At 45.8% G+C, this 18,680-nt stretch overlaps 1 protein-coding gene across 1 annotated transcript in view; it reads right to left on the reverse strand.

Moving 5' to 3' along the window:
* Nucleotides 1-10,554: 10,554 nt before the first annotated feature.
* The window catches only part of SFRP1 (secreted frizzled related protein 1), a 42,698-nt gene continuing 34,572 nt past the window's right edge, over nt 10,555-18,680 (reverse strand). Inside the window, exon 3 of the mRNA XM_032838072.1 lies at nt 10,555-11,772. Coding sequence (XP_032693963.1) covers nt 11,450-11,772 — 323 coding nt within the window. The 3' untranslated portion in view covers nt 10,555-11,449. The remainder of the gene's footprint in view (nt 11,773-18,680) is intronic.

The following is an 18,680-nucleotide window of genomic DNA, read 5'->3' on the forward strand; positions in this document are numbered from 1 at the left end:
CCTGACTTCAGTTCTTTTGAGTATATACCCAGAAGGGGAATTTTCAGATCATACTGGTAAATCTATTTTCAATTTCCGAGCACCTGCCATATTATTGCCCACAGTGGCCATACTACTTTGACGTTCTCACCAACACTGCACAAGGGTTGCAATTTCCCCACATCCTGGCCGACACTTGTTCTTTTCTGGTTTTTTGATACAAGTCATCCTAATGGGTGTGAGATGGTAAGTCGTCGTGATTTGGATTTGCCTTTCCCTCATGATGAGTGACGTGGAGCCTCTGTCCCTGAGCTTATTAGCCATTTGTACATCTTCCTTGGAGAAATGTCTATTCACATCCCTTGCCCATTTGTTAATCAGGATGTTCTGTTTTGTTTTTGACTTGTGGGGATTCTTTATGTATTCTGGATATTATGTTATCACATATATGATTTGCAAATTCTTCCATTCTACAGGTGGCCTTTCACAGCTGATCCTCTCCTTTGATGCACAGAAGTTTTTAATTTTGAAGTCGTCCAATTTAATCTTTTTTTTTTCTTGCCTGTAAAGAGCAATATTTTAAGGCAACTTCAATATGATGGCTCTTCTCAAGCTACCATTAAGAGAAAGAACAAGATAAAACCCTGTCCAGTAGAATGCCATGTGTATGCCCCAAAAGCTCAGACCAGTCCCAAGGGAGCAGGCATGGACCAGGTTAGGAGCCGACCTTACATTCTGTTTCTTTTTGTGTCAGAGTTTGTATGTGAGGCTATCAGAAATTCCGTCTTTGAAGACCCAGGCTAAATTTAGGGTTTTGGTTTTGAGGGTTGTTTTTGTTTTTGTTTTTGTTTTTGTTTTTTATTGCTGCTAGTTGGGTCCTACAACAACGAATCTTGAAGAAGTCACTATACAGAAAAGATCCAGGAAAATGTCTCAGGTTTTCTGGCCAGCTCAGGTCTTCACTATTTTCAGCAGAAGGGAATCATCCTAATAAGTCAATAAATGGTCCCAAAGGAAGTGAGCCAACAGTAGGCATTTTACTGCCCAGAAAGATAAGGAGTTGAAAGCATCCTATGAGAAGATGCTCAGGATTCGGGGTCCTGCTTCCAGGCTTCATGAACCCTAATTCAGATCTAGTGTTAGCTGTTGGGTGCTCTGCCAGAAAAATACACGAAAGCCAGCTTTTCCCTAATTTCATTGATTATGTCAGCCACTGATGGACACCATCTGTGAACCCAGACCAACCTTAACACATTCAAATCTCCTGGCATGAATTCATCATTTTCCTCTCCTCATGGAAAAAACAAAGCCAGTTTATTGAAGACACTTTCAATCCAATAGTGCCAGTAGGGGACAAGAAAGGGCCTCGCATGCAGGGAGGGCAAAGCTGTTGGAACTCTGCCAACCTTATCACCCTGTAGAGGAACATTCTGTTTTCCCAAAAGGCCCCATGTAAGCCACAATCTGCAAGGCTCTGATGTCCGGTTGTTTCCACCCATCCATCCCTCTTCTTTCTTAACCAACCAGTCCAAGTTACTTGAGTGCAAGGCCATGTGCAAGGCACCATGTTGAGAGCAATGACAGTGGTGAGGGACAGCAGACTAGAATTACACTTGTATAATACTAGTACAGTGTGTTGTAATATATAACATGTATGTCTCTAGTATTAGACGTCATGGTGCCTATGGACAGGTTTAGTGATTGAAAGACATCCCTAGAACAGGAGCGATCAGTATGAGACAGACTTGGCACCACACAGCTGAACATTCCATAGTCCATCAAGTATGGTGAGTGTCACAGACAAGGGGTCTAGGAGGAGGGGAAATCCCAGCGGCCTGATCCTGAAGTCAGGCCACCCACAGACACCAACACAAACTCAAGCATGCATATCCCCAAACCATCATCTGCACACTCAGACCCTGATATACACCCGCAGCCACACACACACAGAGACACTCATCCATACACATCCACACCCTGGAAAGAGATGCGCTCTTCACACACAAGGTCGAGGAAAAATTCTTTTTAAGTTCCCCATGAAAGAAATGAGAAATAGACAAAAACCCAGGGCTCCCTAGGGAGGATGGGTGACCAGAAAAGTCCCTCACAGCTGAATTTTTAATGTCATCATCCTTTGCCCCATTCCAAACAGGTTTCATGTGCATCCTGTAAGAAAACATACCCCAACTTCCTGTAAGGGTTGGATCTGTTGAAAGAGTAAATTAGTGTTCGTGGGAGCTGGTTGCTGGAATTTCAGGTGAAGAGAAGAGGCGAGCATGGGTGTTTATTCCAGAATTCCACATGTGCTCGAGACATGCATTTATTTGTGTAAACAGATAATGGTCTTTTAATTGCACTCTGGCTCATTTTCAGCACAAGTCAAGTGCTTTGTACTGCCTGGACAGTGACTGGGCCTTGAGGAAGTCCAGGATGTTCTGACTGAGACTAGAAGCACATGACTTGTCCAAGGGAGAGCCCAGTTGATTCCAAAGGTCTGTGTTCCTGGACTCCTGACCAAGTTTCATTCCCAGTGGAATGCAGCTTCCTGGTTCAAAGACAAAAATCTTTGATTCCTTCCTCCCACCTACCCTATTCACAAAAAGTCATAGGGGAAAAAAAAAAAGGCTAGCTTGGAATAGAAGCCCTAGAGGTTTATTTAGACATCACTGGCCCTTTGCAAATCAACATTTAAATGAGTTAATGCACATGAATCGGAAACACAAGGATCACATTCCCTCTGAAATATTTGGGGTGCAAAATGCACTCTGAATTTAGCCTAATCCCAAATTAGGAGGCAGGCCAGCCTTTTTTAAGTCCCCCTTGCCCTGATGTTTGGCCCAGCAACTGGGAACCCCAGCTGGTCAGGACAGGGCTGGAGCTCCCAGCCCTGAATTCCTGTGGCTGGCTCGCCTGACAGCCTGCCTGGGGTTGGGGGGCGGGAGTGGGGGGGGTCCTGCACCCGGGCTCCATAATCCATACCAACAATATCAAAAGCATTGTGATGGGTCTTCCCCAGCAGGCAGAATGTGAGGCGAGTAATAATGAGAACAATGAAAGGGTCTGACATGGAAATTTCAGTAGGAAACAAGCAATTACATGAGAACAAACATTCCCAACGCCACTCACAATCATCAGAACACATAACAGTGATTATAAAAACGATAGCAACAAATTTAGACCCGGAGCAGTTTGTGCTTTGGAAAAAGGAGTCCTCCTGGGGCGGAGCTGTGACCTTCCCTGGCACATGTGGAGAGAGAGAGAGAGAGAGTGTGCGTGCATGCACACGCCTCTTAGAACACATGAATTTCATTTGACTTGATTTAAAGCTGGATCTCTTTCCCTGCAGTTGAAACCACTTCTCTTGAACAAACACATTTCCATCCACCAGGCAGGGAGGAAATTTTGAGTCAGAAAAGAGGACAGGATTTTCTCTGGACCTGCTGTATGTTCAGTCTGAGGACTGCTGGAAAATGTTCAGACCTGGAGAAAAGAATGGTCCCCTACTGGAGAGCTGCACCCTCCAGCCCAGGACTAGAGGGTAAGGGTCATAGTAAGGAGGGTCTTGGATGGAAATATCTTGCTAGGATCTAAACCGACTTGGTCACACCAGCTGTCCTTTTTTTCATGGAGATTCATGTCTCCATCAATCCAGTGTCTAAGGTTTCAAAGGTGCGTTCTTTCCTTCCATTGAGTGGGAATAACTTCAAGGCTCTGGGCCGTGGAGCACGTCTACCCTCTCCATGCTTGGTCTCCATCGCGGGATGCCTTTACCCCCCTCTCTAGCCTCCATATCATAAATAGCCATTGGTCCTGGCACTGCAAAGAAGAGGCATCCAAACAGCCTGAGAGAATGACGAGAGTATGGAAGAGTTTACACGTGGTGGCGGACTGGCAACTGGGGGCCTAGCTAGGAAGGCTTCAGGCTGACATTAATTGCAGCGTATGGCTGGTGCTTATTTTTTCCTCTAGTCAGCTACAAACTCCCTCCTCCCTCTCCTACCCTGTGAGGCCCTTGGGGCCACCCCTGGCCTGGTCCAGGCCAGGCCCTGATATACCATGCTGGAGGGGGAGTATTGTAGCTAGAAGTCACTGAGTCACCTGCCAACACTAGCAGCCAAATTTAGATTCCCAGTGGCCTCAGCTGCCAGCCTTGGGAGATGTGCTGACACCAGAGGAATCCAGTTAATTCTGTGGAACCCACCCTGGCTGGTCCATGGGCCACGTTGTGAAATAAGGACTTGGGTTTTGGCATGTGTCACCTTTATTTCTTCAGATTATAGGCTCATTCTTCTAGTCTAAGAGGCAAAATTGTTCAGATCTGCATAAACTCTCCAGAGAACTGGAGAGCCTGGAGAATTGGAAACTGAGGTCTTATCCCACCCCTATCCCCCACTCGTTCCCAGGACAAACAGCAGCAGCAGACCCTTGAGGGTGGGGGGTATCCAAACAAACAGCAGACACAAGATTAGGTACAAAGAATTTGGACAGGGTCTCATCTTCATGAATCTCTTTTTTGAGAAGAAATCTAAGAGGCAGTTGTGGGTTTTGATTGCTTTATTTATCTTTTAGCCCTGACATCTAAGGAATCTCCCAGAAGGCCTGGCAGGGGAAATCCCACCTGGCTAGCCAATGAGCACGCTTCCTGTGCACATGGTTCTGGGGCCCAGGACCCAGGCACTCCAGGGAAGGAGTTGATCTCTCTCCCCAGCAGCACTGAAATTTTGCTGGGATCCAAACCACATGGGACCCACCAGCCGGTATCCTTTTCTTCATCAAGATTCACAGCACCATCAACCCATTTTTCTGAGTGAGAGTTTTGCCTTGGAGTTCACGCTGCCCATGGTGTAGCTTAACTGAAATCCCAAGGACAGGACCATGAGAATTCCAAAGCCTTCAGCCCCGCTTCCCAGTCCACCAACTCTGGCGCTCAGGTGATGGGAAGGTCATCCTAATTAAAACCACGTGGTGGGGTTTCAGCTGTGGAAAATTGCTGGATCCTTTCTCCTTCCTCCCACCTCTTCTTTCTCTCCTTAAACACACACATGCCACTTTCCCTCCCTTTATTTAAGCAAACAGTTCTCTCCATGATTAAATGCAGCTCCTTCTTATCTAAATAGTCCACAGATGTATAAAGACACAGGAGCTCTCTGCTCCTATTTGGAGCTTGTTCTGGTACCCCTCTTCTCCAAACCTACAAAAAAGGCCCTCACTGACAGAAATTCCTAATGCCTGTTCCTCAGTAAATCAGCCCGGCTCGGCAGGCTGTCCTCAATTTTTCAAAGAGGTGGGATTCCCCCTCTAAATACTTCAGTTTTCCCCTTTTCTTGGCCTCTCCCATAACCTGAGCTTGAAACGGCCCAGATGTGAACAAATGGAACATGAAAAGTCCCAATTCTATTGTCAGATTCGGATAGGACTTCAGCAGTCGAGGTGAATTCCACCAGTAGGTCAACCTCAACGGCCCCTGGTGGTCTAGGCTTGGGAACTGAGGCAACTCGGTAGAGGGCAGAGGATGGTAGTGCTCATGGTTTGCTGAGGAAGAAAAAAAGGAAGGGATCTGTGAGTCTCCAGAATGAGAGGATTCTGCAGAAGAAGAACCAACCATCAAGGCCCGGGACAAAAGTGAAATTGAATGAGTAGAGGGTTGAGAGGGTTGGCCCCCAGCTTTGAGTTTCTAACTGGGGCTCTCCCACAATATGATTTTCTTTCCAACCCGTGCACGCACACACACACACACACTCACACACATACACACACACATTTTCTTCTCCAGCCAAAGTTAATACTGAGTCCTGAGGAGATGAGCTCCACACAGGGATCCCAGACATGGCATTATGAGAGCAGGGAGCAAAGATACTGTTGAACCCCACAGCCCTTCTCACTTGCCCCTTCCAGTCTCATCCTCAAAGTGCGCTCAGCAGATCAGTAGTGGGCCTCTCCACACAACCAGGAGCCCATCAGAAGCGCTCAGGACTCTGCCGTCACCCCCCTTTCCCCATCGGAATCTGCATTTTCAGTCTCCGCTGGCTGGTGGGCATATCAAGGTCTGAGAACTACTTGGGAAGCCAGCTGTCCCTAGCTAAGGGAGAGGGCTCATTCCTGCCCTTGCATCTCTGCACAACCACTTGTATTAATTCATACCTAGTAAGAATAACTGAGAACTTTAGAAAGGGGGGCAACAATGTGAAGTTTGTGGGTAGGGATAAGGGGGATACAAAAATAATACCCTGCCTGTTATTCCTAGGTCACTTATGTCCTACAAAAATGTTTTGCAAAGTAAGATCCAACAGACTGTTGGCATCTGAGAAACCTAGAGCACTAGTTCAAAGTTCAAATCCTAGGGCCCCATGGCAAACCCTTTGAATCTGAGTTTACAGGTGTGGAAGTCAGGAACTGCTTGTTAGCAGGCTCTCCCTTGATGATCTATGCTTAAAAAAAAAAAAAATTTTTTTTCAATGAAATTTTGAGGTTTATCTGTCACTGAAAGTGTGTTACCTTAACTTTCCCTTACACATCCAAAGATGTTGGAAACTTCTGATTCTTTTCTCTCTGAAAGGCCTGGATAGATATCTGGGGTTTGGAATGGGCTGGATTCCTGGGGAAATGAACCCAGCCTCGCATTTCTTAAATAGTTCTGGGAATCCATGATAAAATTTAAGAGTGATTCCTTTTCCTTTGATTACTACTGGGTGAAGGGTACAAATTTCTCGTCCTCGGGAGCAAAATGGAATTGCTGACACTTCTGGACCCAGTATGGGGAGATGGCCTTAGAAGTAAGACCCACCTGCTCTCTGCTCGGTGGGGAGCCTGCTTCCCCCTCTCTCTCTGTCTGCCTCTCTGCCTACTTGTGATATCTGTCAAATAAAATCTTAAAAAAAAAAAAAAGAAGAAGACCCACCTAACATGGATAACGTTGTGACACTTCATCTCTTTCTGCCCCCGAGTTGGAGAGCACCTGTATAATTCCCTGAAGAAGTGTGGAAGCTATAAAACTTGAGGGCCAGGCTGCTGATCCCGGTGCTACCAGAGTCTCTAAGGCACAAGGCACAAGCAGTCGTAACCCCTGGGGACCCCAAACTCCAGGATGACTCCAGCAGCAGAAGCCAAGATGCCTTTGTACATACTTCATTATCTTTTTGCTGATTTGTTAAAAAAAAATGTTCAAAACAGCAATGGGAAATTATGGATCGCTGTGATAGGGCTTCAGTGGAATGACAAAGACATCCACATCCAACCTAAAAGATAGTTTTCTTTTCATTAACCATGGGGGAATAAAAAGGAAAATAATGTCGATATTTGCCTTGATTGGCTAGCATATCACTAGTTCACCAGTCACGTGCATTAGCATGGGAAAATCTAGATACTAGGGCACAGCTTTAGTGGAATTTTCCCAAGTCCTCACACCACGCCTGAGTAATGGTATCTCCGTGCTTCTGTGGGGTTTTTGGTGACCTGGGAGTATTTACTCACTTCTGGGGATAACTGCCAATTGTCTTAGGTTTGGAGGTGCCTTGTTAATCAGAAAATGACATCAAATGAAGTTGTCACTGGAAGTGTTTACAGAATTAAAAGTCACATTGAGGATCTCCTTGGGCAAGAGGTGTATCACCTAATATGAAATGACTTGGGCTCAGCAAGTTCCTCCCATGGGGTCCAAAGAGAAGATCTGTAGTCGCTCAGATGTTGCTCCCACACATCTAGCCCCTAGGAGCTCTGGGTTCCTGTTCCAGCGACATCATTGACCTGGGAACCCCAAGCTCCCTGTGAAACCCCAGCCATCCCCCATCTCATCTTCTCCATCTATAAATGAAACAGCTGGACATGGTCTCCTCTAAGATCTCATACAGGTCTAAGACTCCAGGTCCCAGAGTTTTTTCAAATTAACACAGAATTGGCTAAAGAGGAGAAAGCATCTGAAACCCAAAACACGGAAAAGGCAGGGTTGAAAAATACATTCTTTGTAGAACAAGTCTGTAACCTTTCTGGTCTGAAACACACACAGCCGGGAGAAACGCTTCTGGAAGTTATCCATGGGAGCAGATGGTCAACGTGGGTTGGAGATGAGGGGAGCAATGCCTCCCAGGTGCTCCTCCAGCCCACCCATACCCAGTTATCACTGCAAAGCGGTAAAACTAAGACCAGAAAACCTCACTGAAGAAACTCAAGCAGGGGATGTGGAGGGGGAGTGGTCTATCGTTGAGGGGTGAGGGGGAAGACACAACTCACATTATCATTGATTAATTGAGTGATTTTAGTCAAGTGAATATTGATACATGGCAGGAAAAGCATGAAAGTAAAATGAACACATACGGGAATTACTATTAACATAAGTGATAACATCAAAACATCTGGTAAAATGCAGTTAAAACAACAACACAAATGAAATGGAATGTAAAACATTTTCACAGTATTCAAAGCTTTTGTAAAAGATTTAGACTCTAAAAGAGGAGTGCTACGGGAGGGGACTAGAGGAAACAGGAATTTCACCCACGCCCTATGTATCTGCTGGTGACAGATCAGAATGGCTAGTCCCTGGGGGTCACCCAAGGTGTGCTTCAGGAACAGATGACCCGAGCCCACATCTGCGGAGTTCCAACAGAGCAACTAGTTACTTGGGAGGCTGATGAGAAACACACATTCTAGCTTTGGGCTCTGAGATGTCTGTAATTTACAGATCCAAATGAAAACTCGAGCTCTGACCCAGGATTCTGCCTTCAGGGGCCCCGTTGCAGCAAGAGCCAAGGATTACACAGGATCGTCTAAAAGTGAAGTGTTCTTGGGATTCTCGTCTCATCAAAGAATCAGCAATCTTCAAAGAGTGAGCTGAATGCTGCCAATGACTTCACAGGATTTTACCCGGAATGATTTTTAACCTTTACACATATGACCTTTGAACTTGCAACAATTACCAGATCACATACCGACCTCCTCTTTTGGAAACCGATGACCAAGCCAATGGTCTACACATTGGTTTTGTCATACCCTTGGTTGAGAAAAACAAAGGTTGTGATAAAAATGCAGCTTTGGTCGCAGAGCCTCCCTTTGTGCCCTCAAACTGCTGATGTGTTAGAGGGATCACGTGCCTCTCATATCCGCACTGAAACTCACAAGCCCTGGGACTGTCTGGTGGGGGTAAAACCAAGAGCTGCAATTCACAGTGCCAGTCCACTGTGAACTTGGGCTGCAAACGTCACTTCCTACCTGAGAATTCCCACTCAGAGAGCTGTGCAGCACGGCTGCCCATTTTTCCTCAGTCTTTCTGCGGAAACCCCTTCCTACAGCCCTGCTTTGGACAGAGGCCTGTTGCATACATGCTCTCTGTCAAAATGAGCAGATACATATGAGCACTGAACTCTTGAGTTCATCAACCCAAGCAACCTAAATGAAGGCCCAGATCCATGCATTCATGAAATCGTTCAGAATTTCAGTTAATAGGAAAGTAGAATATTTCTAATTAACTAATACATATATACACATTTTTTTTTAAATCATCCAAAATTTCAGACAAATCATTTAAGATCCCCAACACTTTATGATTAAAGGTCAGAGAAAACCAAAACAACAACAACAACAACAACAATAACAACAAAGTGTTAAAATAATAGGATCACTATTTGTGAGAGGTTAATTATATCAGGATAACCCTCTGGTAGGTAACGAAGGTGGCATGCTGATTTGCAGACTGGAGTTTTCAGAAGTTAACAGAATCTTCCACTGTTTCTGTGTCAGTCCAGGAGCCTCATGGATGTCACTTTCCAGCATCACTGCAGCTTCCAAATTGGGTATAAACACTGGCCCAGAGGGACAACTACTAACTCACCACCTTTGGGTGTTACAGAGAATGAGGAATCGGGCTCGAGGGGCAAGTGAACATTAATTGCTTAGAATGATTTCTTAGTCACCAAACAAGAGGAGTAAAGCTGCTTATGTGAATGAGTTTCTATACATCGCCTATGAAACGCAAGGGTTTTAAGAAGTATCTTAGGGCACTCAGGAAAACCTGCAGAGATGTGTTGCCTTTGAAACTCTCTCCTTGGATGGGGACACTTTGGGTTTAACTCTCCCTCTGCAGAAATTTTAAAAAATATGTTTGTTTGTTTTTAAGTACAGAGGACAGGCAGGTGTGTTGTACTGAATTTCTTTGATCTACAGGCAATCAGGTTGGAAGGAATCCACTTGGTCGCCCAAAAGGAAAGCACAGGAAGCACTGTGTGTTTTGACTGGCTCTGGGTTGGGGCCGGGGCAATCCAGAACGCCTCAGAAAAGAGGGCCACATGGTTCCACTATCAGGCAAATCCATCCCCCACCCCAAATGCCCAGTGAGAGAGCTGTCCTTCTGGAAAGGATCCTCAAATGCACCAAAAGACCCTCAGCCCAGTACCCCTTTCAAATGTCAATGTAGACTTTTTCTTTTTTAAATGCTGAAAAGTAAATAGGGTTTTTGTTGTTGTTGCTGCCCCCCCAAAAAAGTGAAATGAGCAGAGAGATGACATGAGAACACGCAGCTCTTCACCTGGTTACAGTTCACACTGACTGGCAATTTGTGGGGCTGTTCCTAATGTTTTTTTCTTTGTTTTTTTATGTTTTTTGAAAACCACTAACCATTGCCTTCTCTGTCTGAAAATCATCATCTCTCTCATGCCGCGGGTTTGGTCCCCCACGGTGTTTCCTTCTCCCCACACAAAGGCAGGCACGTGCGGCCCTCCACACGTGCAGAGGTCAGGTCACACACGGGGGCCAATGCTAACCGCCACGTACATGCCATCAGAGACTAGCGGATTCGTTTCAAAAGACAATCACATGGAAAGGGGGAGCAGCCGTGACCTCCCTGGGTTTTCACTATTACGTACTGTCCTTGTGCTTTCTGCCCCTGCGCTGACTTTCCGGAATCGATCTCCAGTTGTGGGTGTGGCTGTGTGTTTCTCTCAAAGGCAGACAGAAAAAGAAGTTACTCTGGAACTGAAAGCAACACATCTGACCAATAGTCGGAATGTTCTAGTTCCAAAGGCCTAGATCAGCTGCGAGATCCATAAGCAACTTGGAACCAAAGAAAGTTGCAGAGCTGAGTTTTTGCTGCTGCCTCTCACTTTTTGCCCAATCTCGTTTTTCTTTTTGTTTTTTGTTTGTTTACCAGCAGAATTTTCTTTTTTAGTGGCCGTCTCAGGTTGAAATGGTTTGCACCTGCTTTTACTCAGTGATGTGCCGTTCCTTGCTGTAGATCCTAAAAGACTTCCTAACCTAAATGATTTTCCTTACCTGCATGCGGTTTTAAATACTGGCTGTACTGGGTCTGGAGCATGGCTATGGAAGGGGAGGCATAGGGATGCTGCCGGAGCACAGCTGACTGGACTACAATGTCCTCTACCAACCGAAGGAGCACTGAGCGTGAACCTCTGGCTTCCAGGGCTGTCTGCTCGGCCCCACCCCTCCCCCCAACCCACGGCTCCCTCCCCAACCCACCCAGGGAGAATCACTTAAAGACCGACTGAAAAGTGGGACATTCGTGGTTTTTCATTTTCTTCATGAAGTTTTTGAATTCCTTATTTTTCTTGTCCCACTTGTGGATGGCCGTCAGCAAGTACTGGCTCCTCACTTTCCTGCCCATGATGAGGAAATGGTGGCTGAGGTTGTCCAGCTGGTGGCACGGGCAGTCGGCCCCGTTCTTCAGGTACAGGACCAGCTTCTTCAGTTCCTTCTTCTTGATGGGTCCCAACTTGAGGGGCTTCTTCTTCTTGGGGACAATCTTTTTGTCACCATTCTCTTTTTTCACTTCTTTAATTTTCATTCTCAGGGCTAGAGGTGGCGTAGGCAAAGAGGGGAAGAGGAGAGAAGGAGGGAGAAAAAGGATTTTAGAACACAGCTTTCCATCTAAAACAATGACCCAAACTTTGGACACAAGAGGAGGCCAAAATGAAAGGCAACTGGCAAGTCAAAGAAAGAGGCAGTTTTACAGATGAACACCAAGGTCTCAGTTCATCTCTGTGCTCTGATTCTGCCCCCTAGTTCCGTGGTGTCTAATGGTAACTCGGGAGTTGCCCTGGGACTCCGTGACATTCCGGAACACATTTTCAGAACCAAATCATAGGGCCACCTGGGTAACTCAGTCCGTTAAGCATCTGCCTTCCGCCCAGGTCACCATCTCAGGGTCCCGGGATCAAGCCCCACATCGGGATTCTCCCTGTTCTCTCTCTCTCTCTCTCTCAAATAAATAAATAAAATCTTTTTTAAAAAATGTACCAAATCATATATTTTTTTTAATTCAGTGACGCAAAATATCATACAATGCTTTCAGAGAAGAAGAGGCTCATACACTTGAATATAATCCATAACTCTAAGGCTGTGGACCTCAGGATTCCAAGAAAAAGTCACCCTGAGCTTTTTTGTTTTGTTTTGTTTTGTTTTTAAAGAGAAAGCCATTGGTTTAGATTTCTAACATCCAAAGGACCTAAAATTCCTTGAAAGTTGGGTGCTGTAAACCAGACCGACAAAATCTACGTGTACACATGCAGCGATGGGGAGATTTATTTTATTTTATTTTTAATATTTTATTTGGCAGAGATCACAAGTAGGCAGAGAGGCAGGCAGAGAAAAAGGAAGAAGCAGGCTACCTGCTGAGCAGAGAGCCCGATGTGGGGCTCAATCCCAGGACCCTGGGATCATGACCCAAGCTGAAGGCAGAGGCTTAACCCACTGAGCCACCCAAGTGCCCCGTGGGAGATTTAAACAGTCTATCAAACAGTTATGCTTGAGTGCATCAAGAATCAGTGTCCAAGGGGCACCTGCTTCTCTGCCTACTTGTGTTCTCTCTCTCTCTGTCAAAAAAAAAAAAAAAAATCAGTGTCCAACTTCTGCTCTGGAGAAATTCCAGTCCCCACCATGGCGTCTCTAGGGTATCACTGACAGCAGGTATCACTAATGTTCCATCAACCACAAAGTCACCACTAACAGGTGCCACAAATGTTCTTTCCACTGGGTAGACCCACACAGAATCAAACTCTGCTTTGAGCTTTTGACAGATTCAAGCAATTCCTGGTGAAGTGTTGACAGAGAAATCCAACCAAGGACTTCCCAGAGTCTGACGCAGGACATGGGCTCAGCTCTCTGCAGGGAGAGGAAGGGCCTGTCCACCAAGCTGGCCTTCCCTTTTCCTTTGCTCTACAGACTGTGGGTTAACATTATTTTAATGTGAATGTATAGACAGGAAATATAGTGATGGCTACAATACAAGGCCTGTCGGTGAAGATAATTGAATTTGCGTGGAGGCATTCCAGAAGATGTATATGCACTAACAATTCAGCATGGCTATGAAAATCAAGTCCCCTCTCAAGCTGGCCAGGCCAGATAGTTCCAAAGGAGAGGAAAACCATTCTCCAGATGCTAGTTACCAGAGAATTTGTGCATCCTCTGAATTCTTGTAAATTCAAAATTAGCAAGCCTCTTTTTTAATAACTCAAACTTCCCACCCATACTCCACGAGGAAAGGCTTGAATCTGAACAGAATAGCACTAGCTAACAATTAGGAGAGCATATGGCATGCCCGGAAATGTGCTAAGTATTTTCCACGAATTTCCCCAATTAAACCTAACAACTCCATGAGGAAGGTATAATTATTTTTCCCATTTAATAGATGAGAAAAGCGTTGGCATGGGGGGGATTAAGTTTACTTGGCCAAAGTCACTAATCCTCAGCCTAAACCCATGTCTTAAATGTGCACTTTGAATCATTGTGCAGACCATGATGACTCTACGGCTGCAAAATTTTTTATAATGAACCTCACAGTTAGAAGACTGGCTATGAGAACCAAGCAAGTAAGGGGGAGGAGCTCAGACTCACTTTCTGGTTTCACCCACATTTCAAAAGGGCTTCATTTACGAAACGGTAGAAGAGATTCTCCTGCTTGAAAGAGGCTGCTCTGGCAAAGGAAAAACTGTATTTGCAAAGCTTTATTATTTAGTATTTAGTTGATGAGAAAACACACCCTTGGCTAACCCGAGGATAGGAAGGAGGGGAACATCCTGGGAACAAACCTTTAATGAATGTGTCAAAGTCAGTAAATTAAATGCTCCCACTGCTTTCTTTTTCTTACAAAAAGAGTTCCAGATTCTGCAGTCTACTTAATCTCATATAATACCCTAGGCCTGGGATCCCTTAAGAAATGCCTCCCTCCCAAGGGCAGCAGAAAGTTCAGGAACTGGGCACGAAGCAGCAGAATGCTCTCGAGGAGGATTAACCTTGACCTTTGAGGCTGGTCCAGGCTTCCCAGCACACATGGGAGTGAGTTGAGCACAGCCCCCCAGAGAGTTCTTTATTCTAAGCTCTTCCCCCACCCAAACCAGCCACTACCCCGTACTTCTGATTATGCTTGATTCTCACCCCCGCTCTGGACAGAGAGTGGTGGGGACAGCAGGCAGGAGTGTGGCAAACAAAAAGCAACAGAAGCCACCCGTCCAGGACTTCACCCCAGACGTGACCCCACAAGCCGACACCTGGTTTAGCTTCCCTTCTGGGCTTGCAAACGTTGAGCCTGGTGGTTCACTTGGGGAAAGACTTCAACTGCTCTGGTCTGTGGCTCACTGAATGAGAAAAGGTCTTGTTGGTGTTGAATATGGGACCAGCATGAGGAGACTCACTGCCCAGGCCTAGGCAAAGTCAAGTCTCCCTCTCTTGCCTCCCCTCTGCAAAACAGAGAACGCAGGACTGGGAGAAACCGCATACCAGAGAAAGGCAGGGAGGAGTGCTACAGGAAGGTAAGCAGTTAAGAACAATTCTACTCCTTTCACAAGATCCTCTAAATAAAGTGACCCCACAGCGTTAGGTGAATCTCAAGCTACTTCCCAAAGTCTAAGACTGGGAACCCCACGTTGCTATAGAAGCAATCAATTACATCATCAGCTGAAATGAGTGCATGCCCCAGTTGACAATGTGGGCACCCTCTTTTATTTTTAATATTTATTTATTAATTTGAGAGAAAGAGAGAGAGTATGGGGGGTGGGAGGCAGAGGGAGCGAGAGTCCTAAGCAGATTCTACACTGAGCACGAGCCCAGCATGGGGCTCGATCTCAGGATCCTGAGATAGGGAGCAGAGCCGAAACCAGGAGTTGGATGCTTAACCAACTGCGCCACCCAGACACCCCATAGAGGGCACCCTCTTTTTTGCAGAGTAAGCCATCGGTTTTCAAGGGCCGGACTCTACAGATGAGCACAGGATAGGTGGCTCTGTGCAAGGCTCCAGATTTAATGCTCACGGCAATCACGTTAAGAAGGCACCGTTATTATTTGTTACAATCAAGGAGAAGGACTCAGGTTAAGTAATGACAACCCGAAGCCACAGTATGTAAGAGATAAAATCAGAATTAAAACCCACACTTAACCCCAAAGACCACACTCTTTCATACTACACCATGACTGGGTTTAAAATGATATTGCTTCGGTGGAAACTATTTCACTCTTTTGATTGTGTTGCTTTTAATCACAACTCAAATCAAAAATTAATGTTCCTTTGCCATGACCGTGTAAAGGAATTTAGTTTACATAGGTGGGGGGACAGCAAAGGGAGAGGGGAAATCAAATGATGGAAATGTGTTATGCATTAGGCTCTTTATTTCTTGCCATTTGGCTCAGTTTCTTTTTTGAGGTGGAGAGAGTAAGGAAGGAGGAGGCACATATGGCCAGAAATTACTAACATCTTTCCATCTTTTAAGGGTTTATTTTAGGGATGCAGATTACCAACAATGTTTGGATAGGCGATTAGCCGTCCAAGGTTGATTTCTCTGTGCCTTGTGGATATGTGCACAGCCCCCCACCGTACCACATCCAGGGGCTTCTGGGACAGGGGTGGGTGCTGGCCCAGGGGCAGCCTGGAACTGATCACCACTTCCTCTTCCCCCCTCCAGCCTCCACCACTCAGACAGGGCCTGGACCCCAGAGATTTGCCCATAGACTGTGTTCATGGTTTGCAATGCAAATGGCAGTGTGGGCCTGCAGGAGAAGCCCCAGGAGGCCAGGCAGCAGCTGAGGCAACAGCTGAGGCATGGGACAGAGTCCTGGGTCCTGGGTTCTACCTGTGTGACCACAAAAATCTGGTTTTGAGTTCCTGGAGTCTGTCTTGCATCTGTAAAGTGTGGAGTGCAGCCTGTTTGCCGGTCTGGGAGGCACTACCGTCCAGGGGGCCCATGCCGAGTAACACTGGGGAGCCGGCAGATCGCATCTCTGGCACTACCCCCTACCCTGTGCTTAGTCTTCTTCTTCACGTGTCCTTCTCACCCTGGGGAGAAATGCTACAAGTACCCCAGGCCCTTGATCTCGGCTCCCTGTAACACCTAGACCCTGAACTGAAACAAAACAAACAAACAAAACACCTCAGGTTGTTTTGTTTTGTTTTCTAGCTACAACCTAACATCTGAGCGTAGAATATTATTCCCACATCTCACCTTGCTGGTCACTGCCAGCAAGAATTAAGAGACCTAGAAACTTTGAGAGCCCAAGTTAAGGTTGCGATGAGGGGCTGTCTGGGTCTTTCTCGTCGATCTTAAAATAAATAACCCCTTATTTTCAGGTAGACCCTTAAAATTTCATTCTACTTTCAGTCACCTGAAACCACATTTTTTGCTCAGTTCCTTGGTAGCCTCCCATGGAGCTTGGCCATAGTTCTGAGGCTAAAATGAGAACAGGAAACTCATTACACCCAGTTCAGACCCTTCAAAACCATCTTTTCCTCCTGACCCTCTTCTACCAATGGTGCCACCATGCGTCCAATTACCTAGACAGGGCGCTTGGATGTATGGCAACCCTTGGCCAAGAGCCAGCCATTTGTGCAACCAATAATGTGGAATTGCTCAGCCGGAGGGCAAGGAGGATCAGATGTGAAAGGTGGGAAAGCTAAGTTAGTGATTGGATTTGTGACTCGGCTGATCACAGTGAAGAGTCAAGTCCAGAGAAAAGAGAGAATGAGGGCCATCAGGCAGCACCATCACTGGGAAGAGAGGAAGGCTTGTTGAGAAACTCCTCGGAGGCACAGATGGAAAACCAGGCACCCAAGCATCTCAGAAAGCACACGGGGAGGACCTTTCAAATAGGGAAATGCCCTTCCGTCCCAAATGCTGCAGAGTTGAAGCCTGAGTGTGAGACGAGATCGTTCTACTTATGACCTGGGGGTCACTGATGGTCTGTGGGAAGGCTGAGGGTGAATTCCAGGGAGCTTAAAACCATGGGGAAGTGAAAAGAAAAGGTAGGCCGCACTGGAAACCATCAAGCTTCTGGAATGTCTGTGAAGAGTTACCACTGGCTACTTCTAGCCAAACACATTAGATCAGGCGCACACAATCCTTTGCACTCCATTCTGCAGTCAGTTTAAAATCATAGTAAAAAAACAAAGTTATAAACACATGCAAGAAAACAAGAACATAACAGCCTGCAGGATAATAGAAAGCAAATGGATGGTGAATGCTGGCTTGACAGGGAGAAGAAAAGCTGAAACCTAGCGGCTTATGGATAGGGACGCCTGAAAGAAACAAGCCAGCCCACACTGCAGCCCAGACCCAGAAATGGTCATGAACTGGGGCCACTGGGTACTTCTGAACTCCATTACAGAGGTTGTACTGGATATGAGAATTGGCTAAATATCTGTAGAAAGACACTCAGATCCACTAGCCTTGGGCCATAAATCTGGTAAGAGTCCCTCACCAATTCCAGCACCAGTGAAGGTTTATTCTTTAAAGAAGTTTCGAACCAGACAGACTCTGGGCTTAGGCCCACCAGATGCAAAGGAATGCAAGGTGGTGATGGCTGGACTCCTTCCATAGGATTAAGTGACGGTCTGCACACTAAATAGTGAGTCCCTCAGGCCTTAGAACACTGCATTTATATCCCCCAGAGAGGTGTGAGGGGTTCCTAGCTAAAGAAACTAGTATCCCTAAAGAAAAGACCTACAGCTCCCCCACCAGCAAAGCTCTAAAACGAGGTCCTCACAAGTTACACACAGAGCTTCCAATTTAGTCCTTCACTCTTCGATCTGAAAGGCCAGCCAAGGGTCAGCAAGCATTTAAACAAATCCCCAAAGTGTGAACCACAGAAACCAAAATATACAAAACAGGCAGGCAAAAAGAGAATTCAGAGATAACAGAGACCACGTGGGGAACCCAAGAGAACTTTCTACGAAGATAATATTAGAGAAGACGTTACCGTATTCATAAAACAAGAACAGAAAGCTAGTAGAAGAAATGTTCAGAAAACAAAAAAAGAATATTTGGATACTTAAAATGTAAGAATGCCAGATGAATGCTTTTATAACATGAGGATGAAAACAGTTTCCTGGGAAGCTGAATCAAATAACAAAGAGATGGAAAAAAGAGCCACACGGAGTCAGCCAGGAGCCTCCCCATCTGAACAAGAGAGAACCAAGAAAGTGGATGAGAGAAATACCAAAGAAATCATAAAAGAAAATTTCTAGAAATAAGCATGAGTTCTCATATTTAACAGTACCCCAACTCAACCAGTCATGATATTTAGAAACATAAACATAAAGAGAATTTTAAAGTCCTCTAGAGAAAAAGGATTACGTATCTAGTACAGAGGACCTGGCAAACAGAATAGCATTGGATTTATCAATAGCAACACCAGAAGCTAGAGGATAATGGATCAACACCTTCAAAATTCCCAAATTCTAGGGGTGCCTGGGTGGCTCAGTGGGTTAAGCCTCTGCC

This window comes from Lontra canadensis, unplaced genomic scaffold (assembly GCF_010015895.1).
Source record: "Lontra canadensis isolate GAN:19392208 unplaced genomic scaffold, GSC_riverotter_1.0 scaffold101, whole genome shotgun sequence".
NCBI lineage: Eukaryota > Metazoa > Chordata > Mammalia > Carnivora > Mustelidae > Lontra > Lontra canadensis.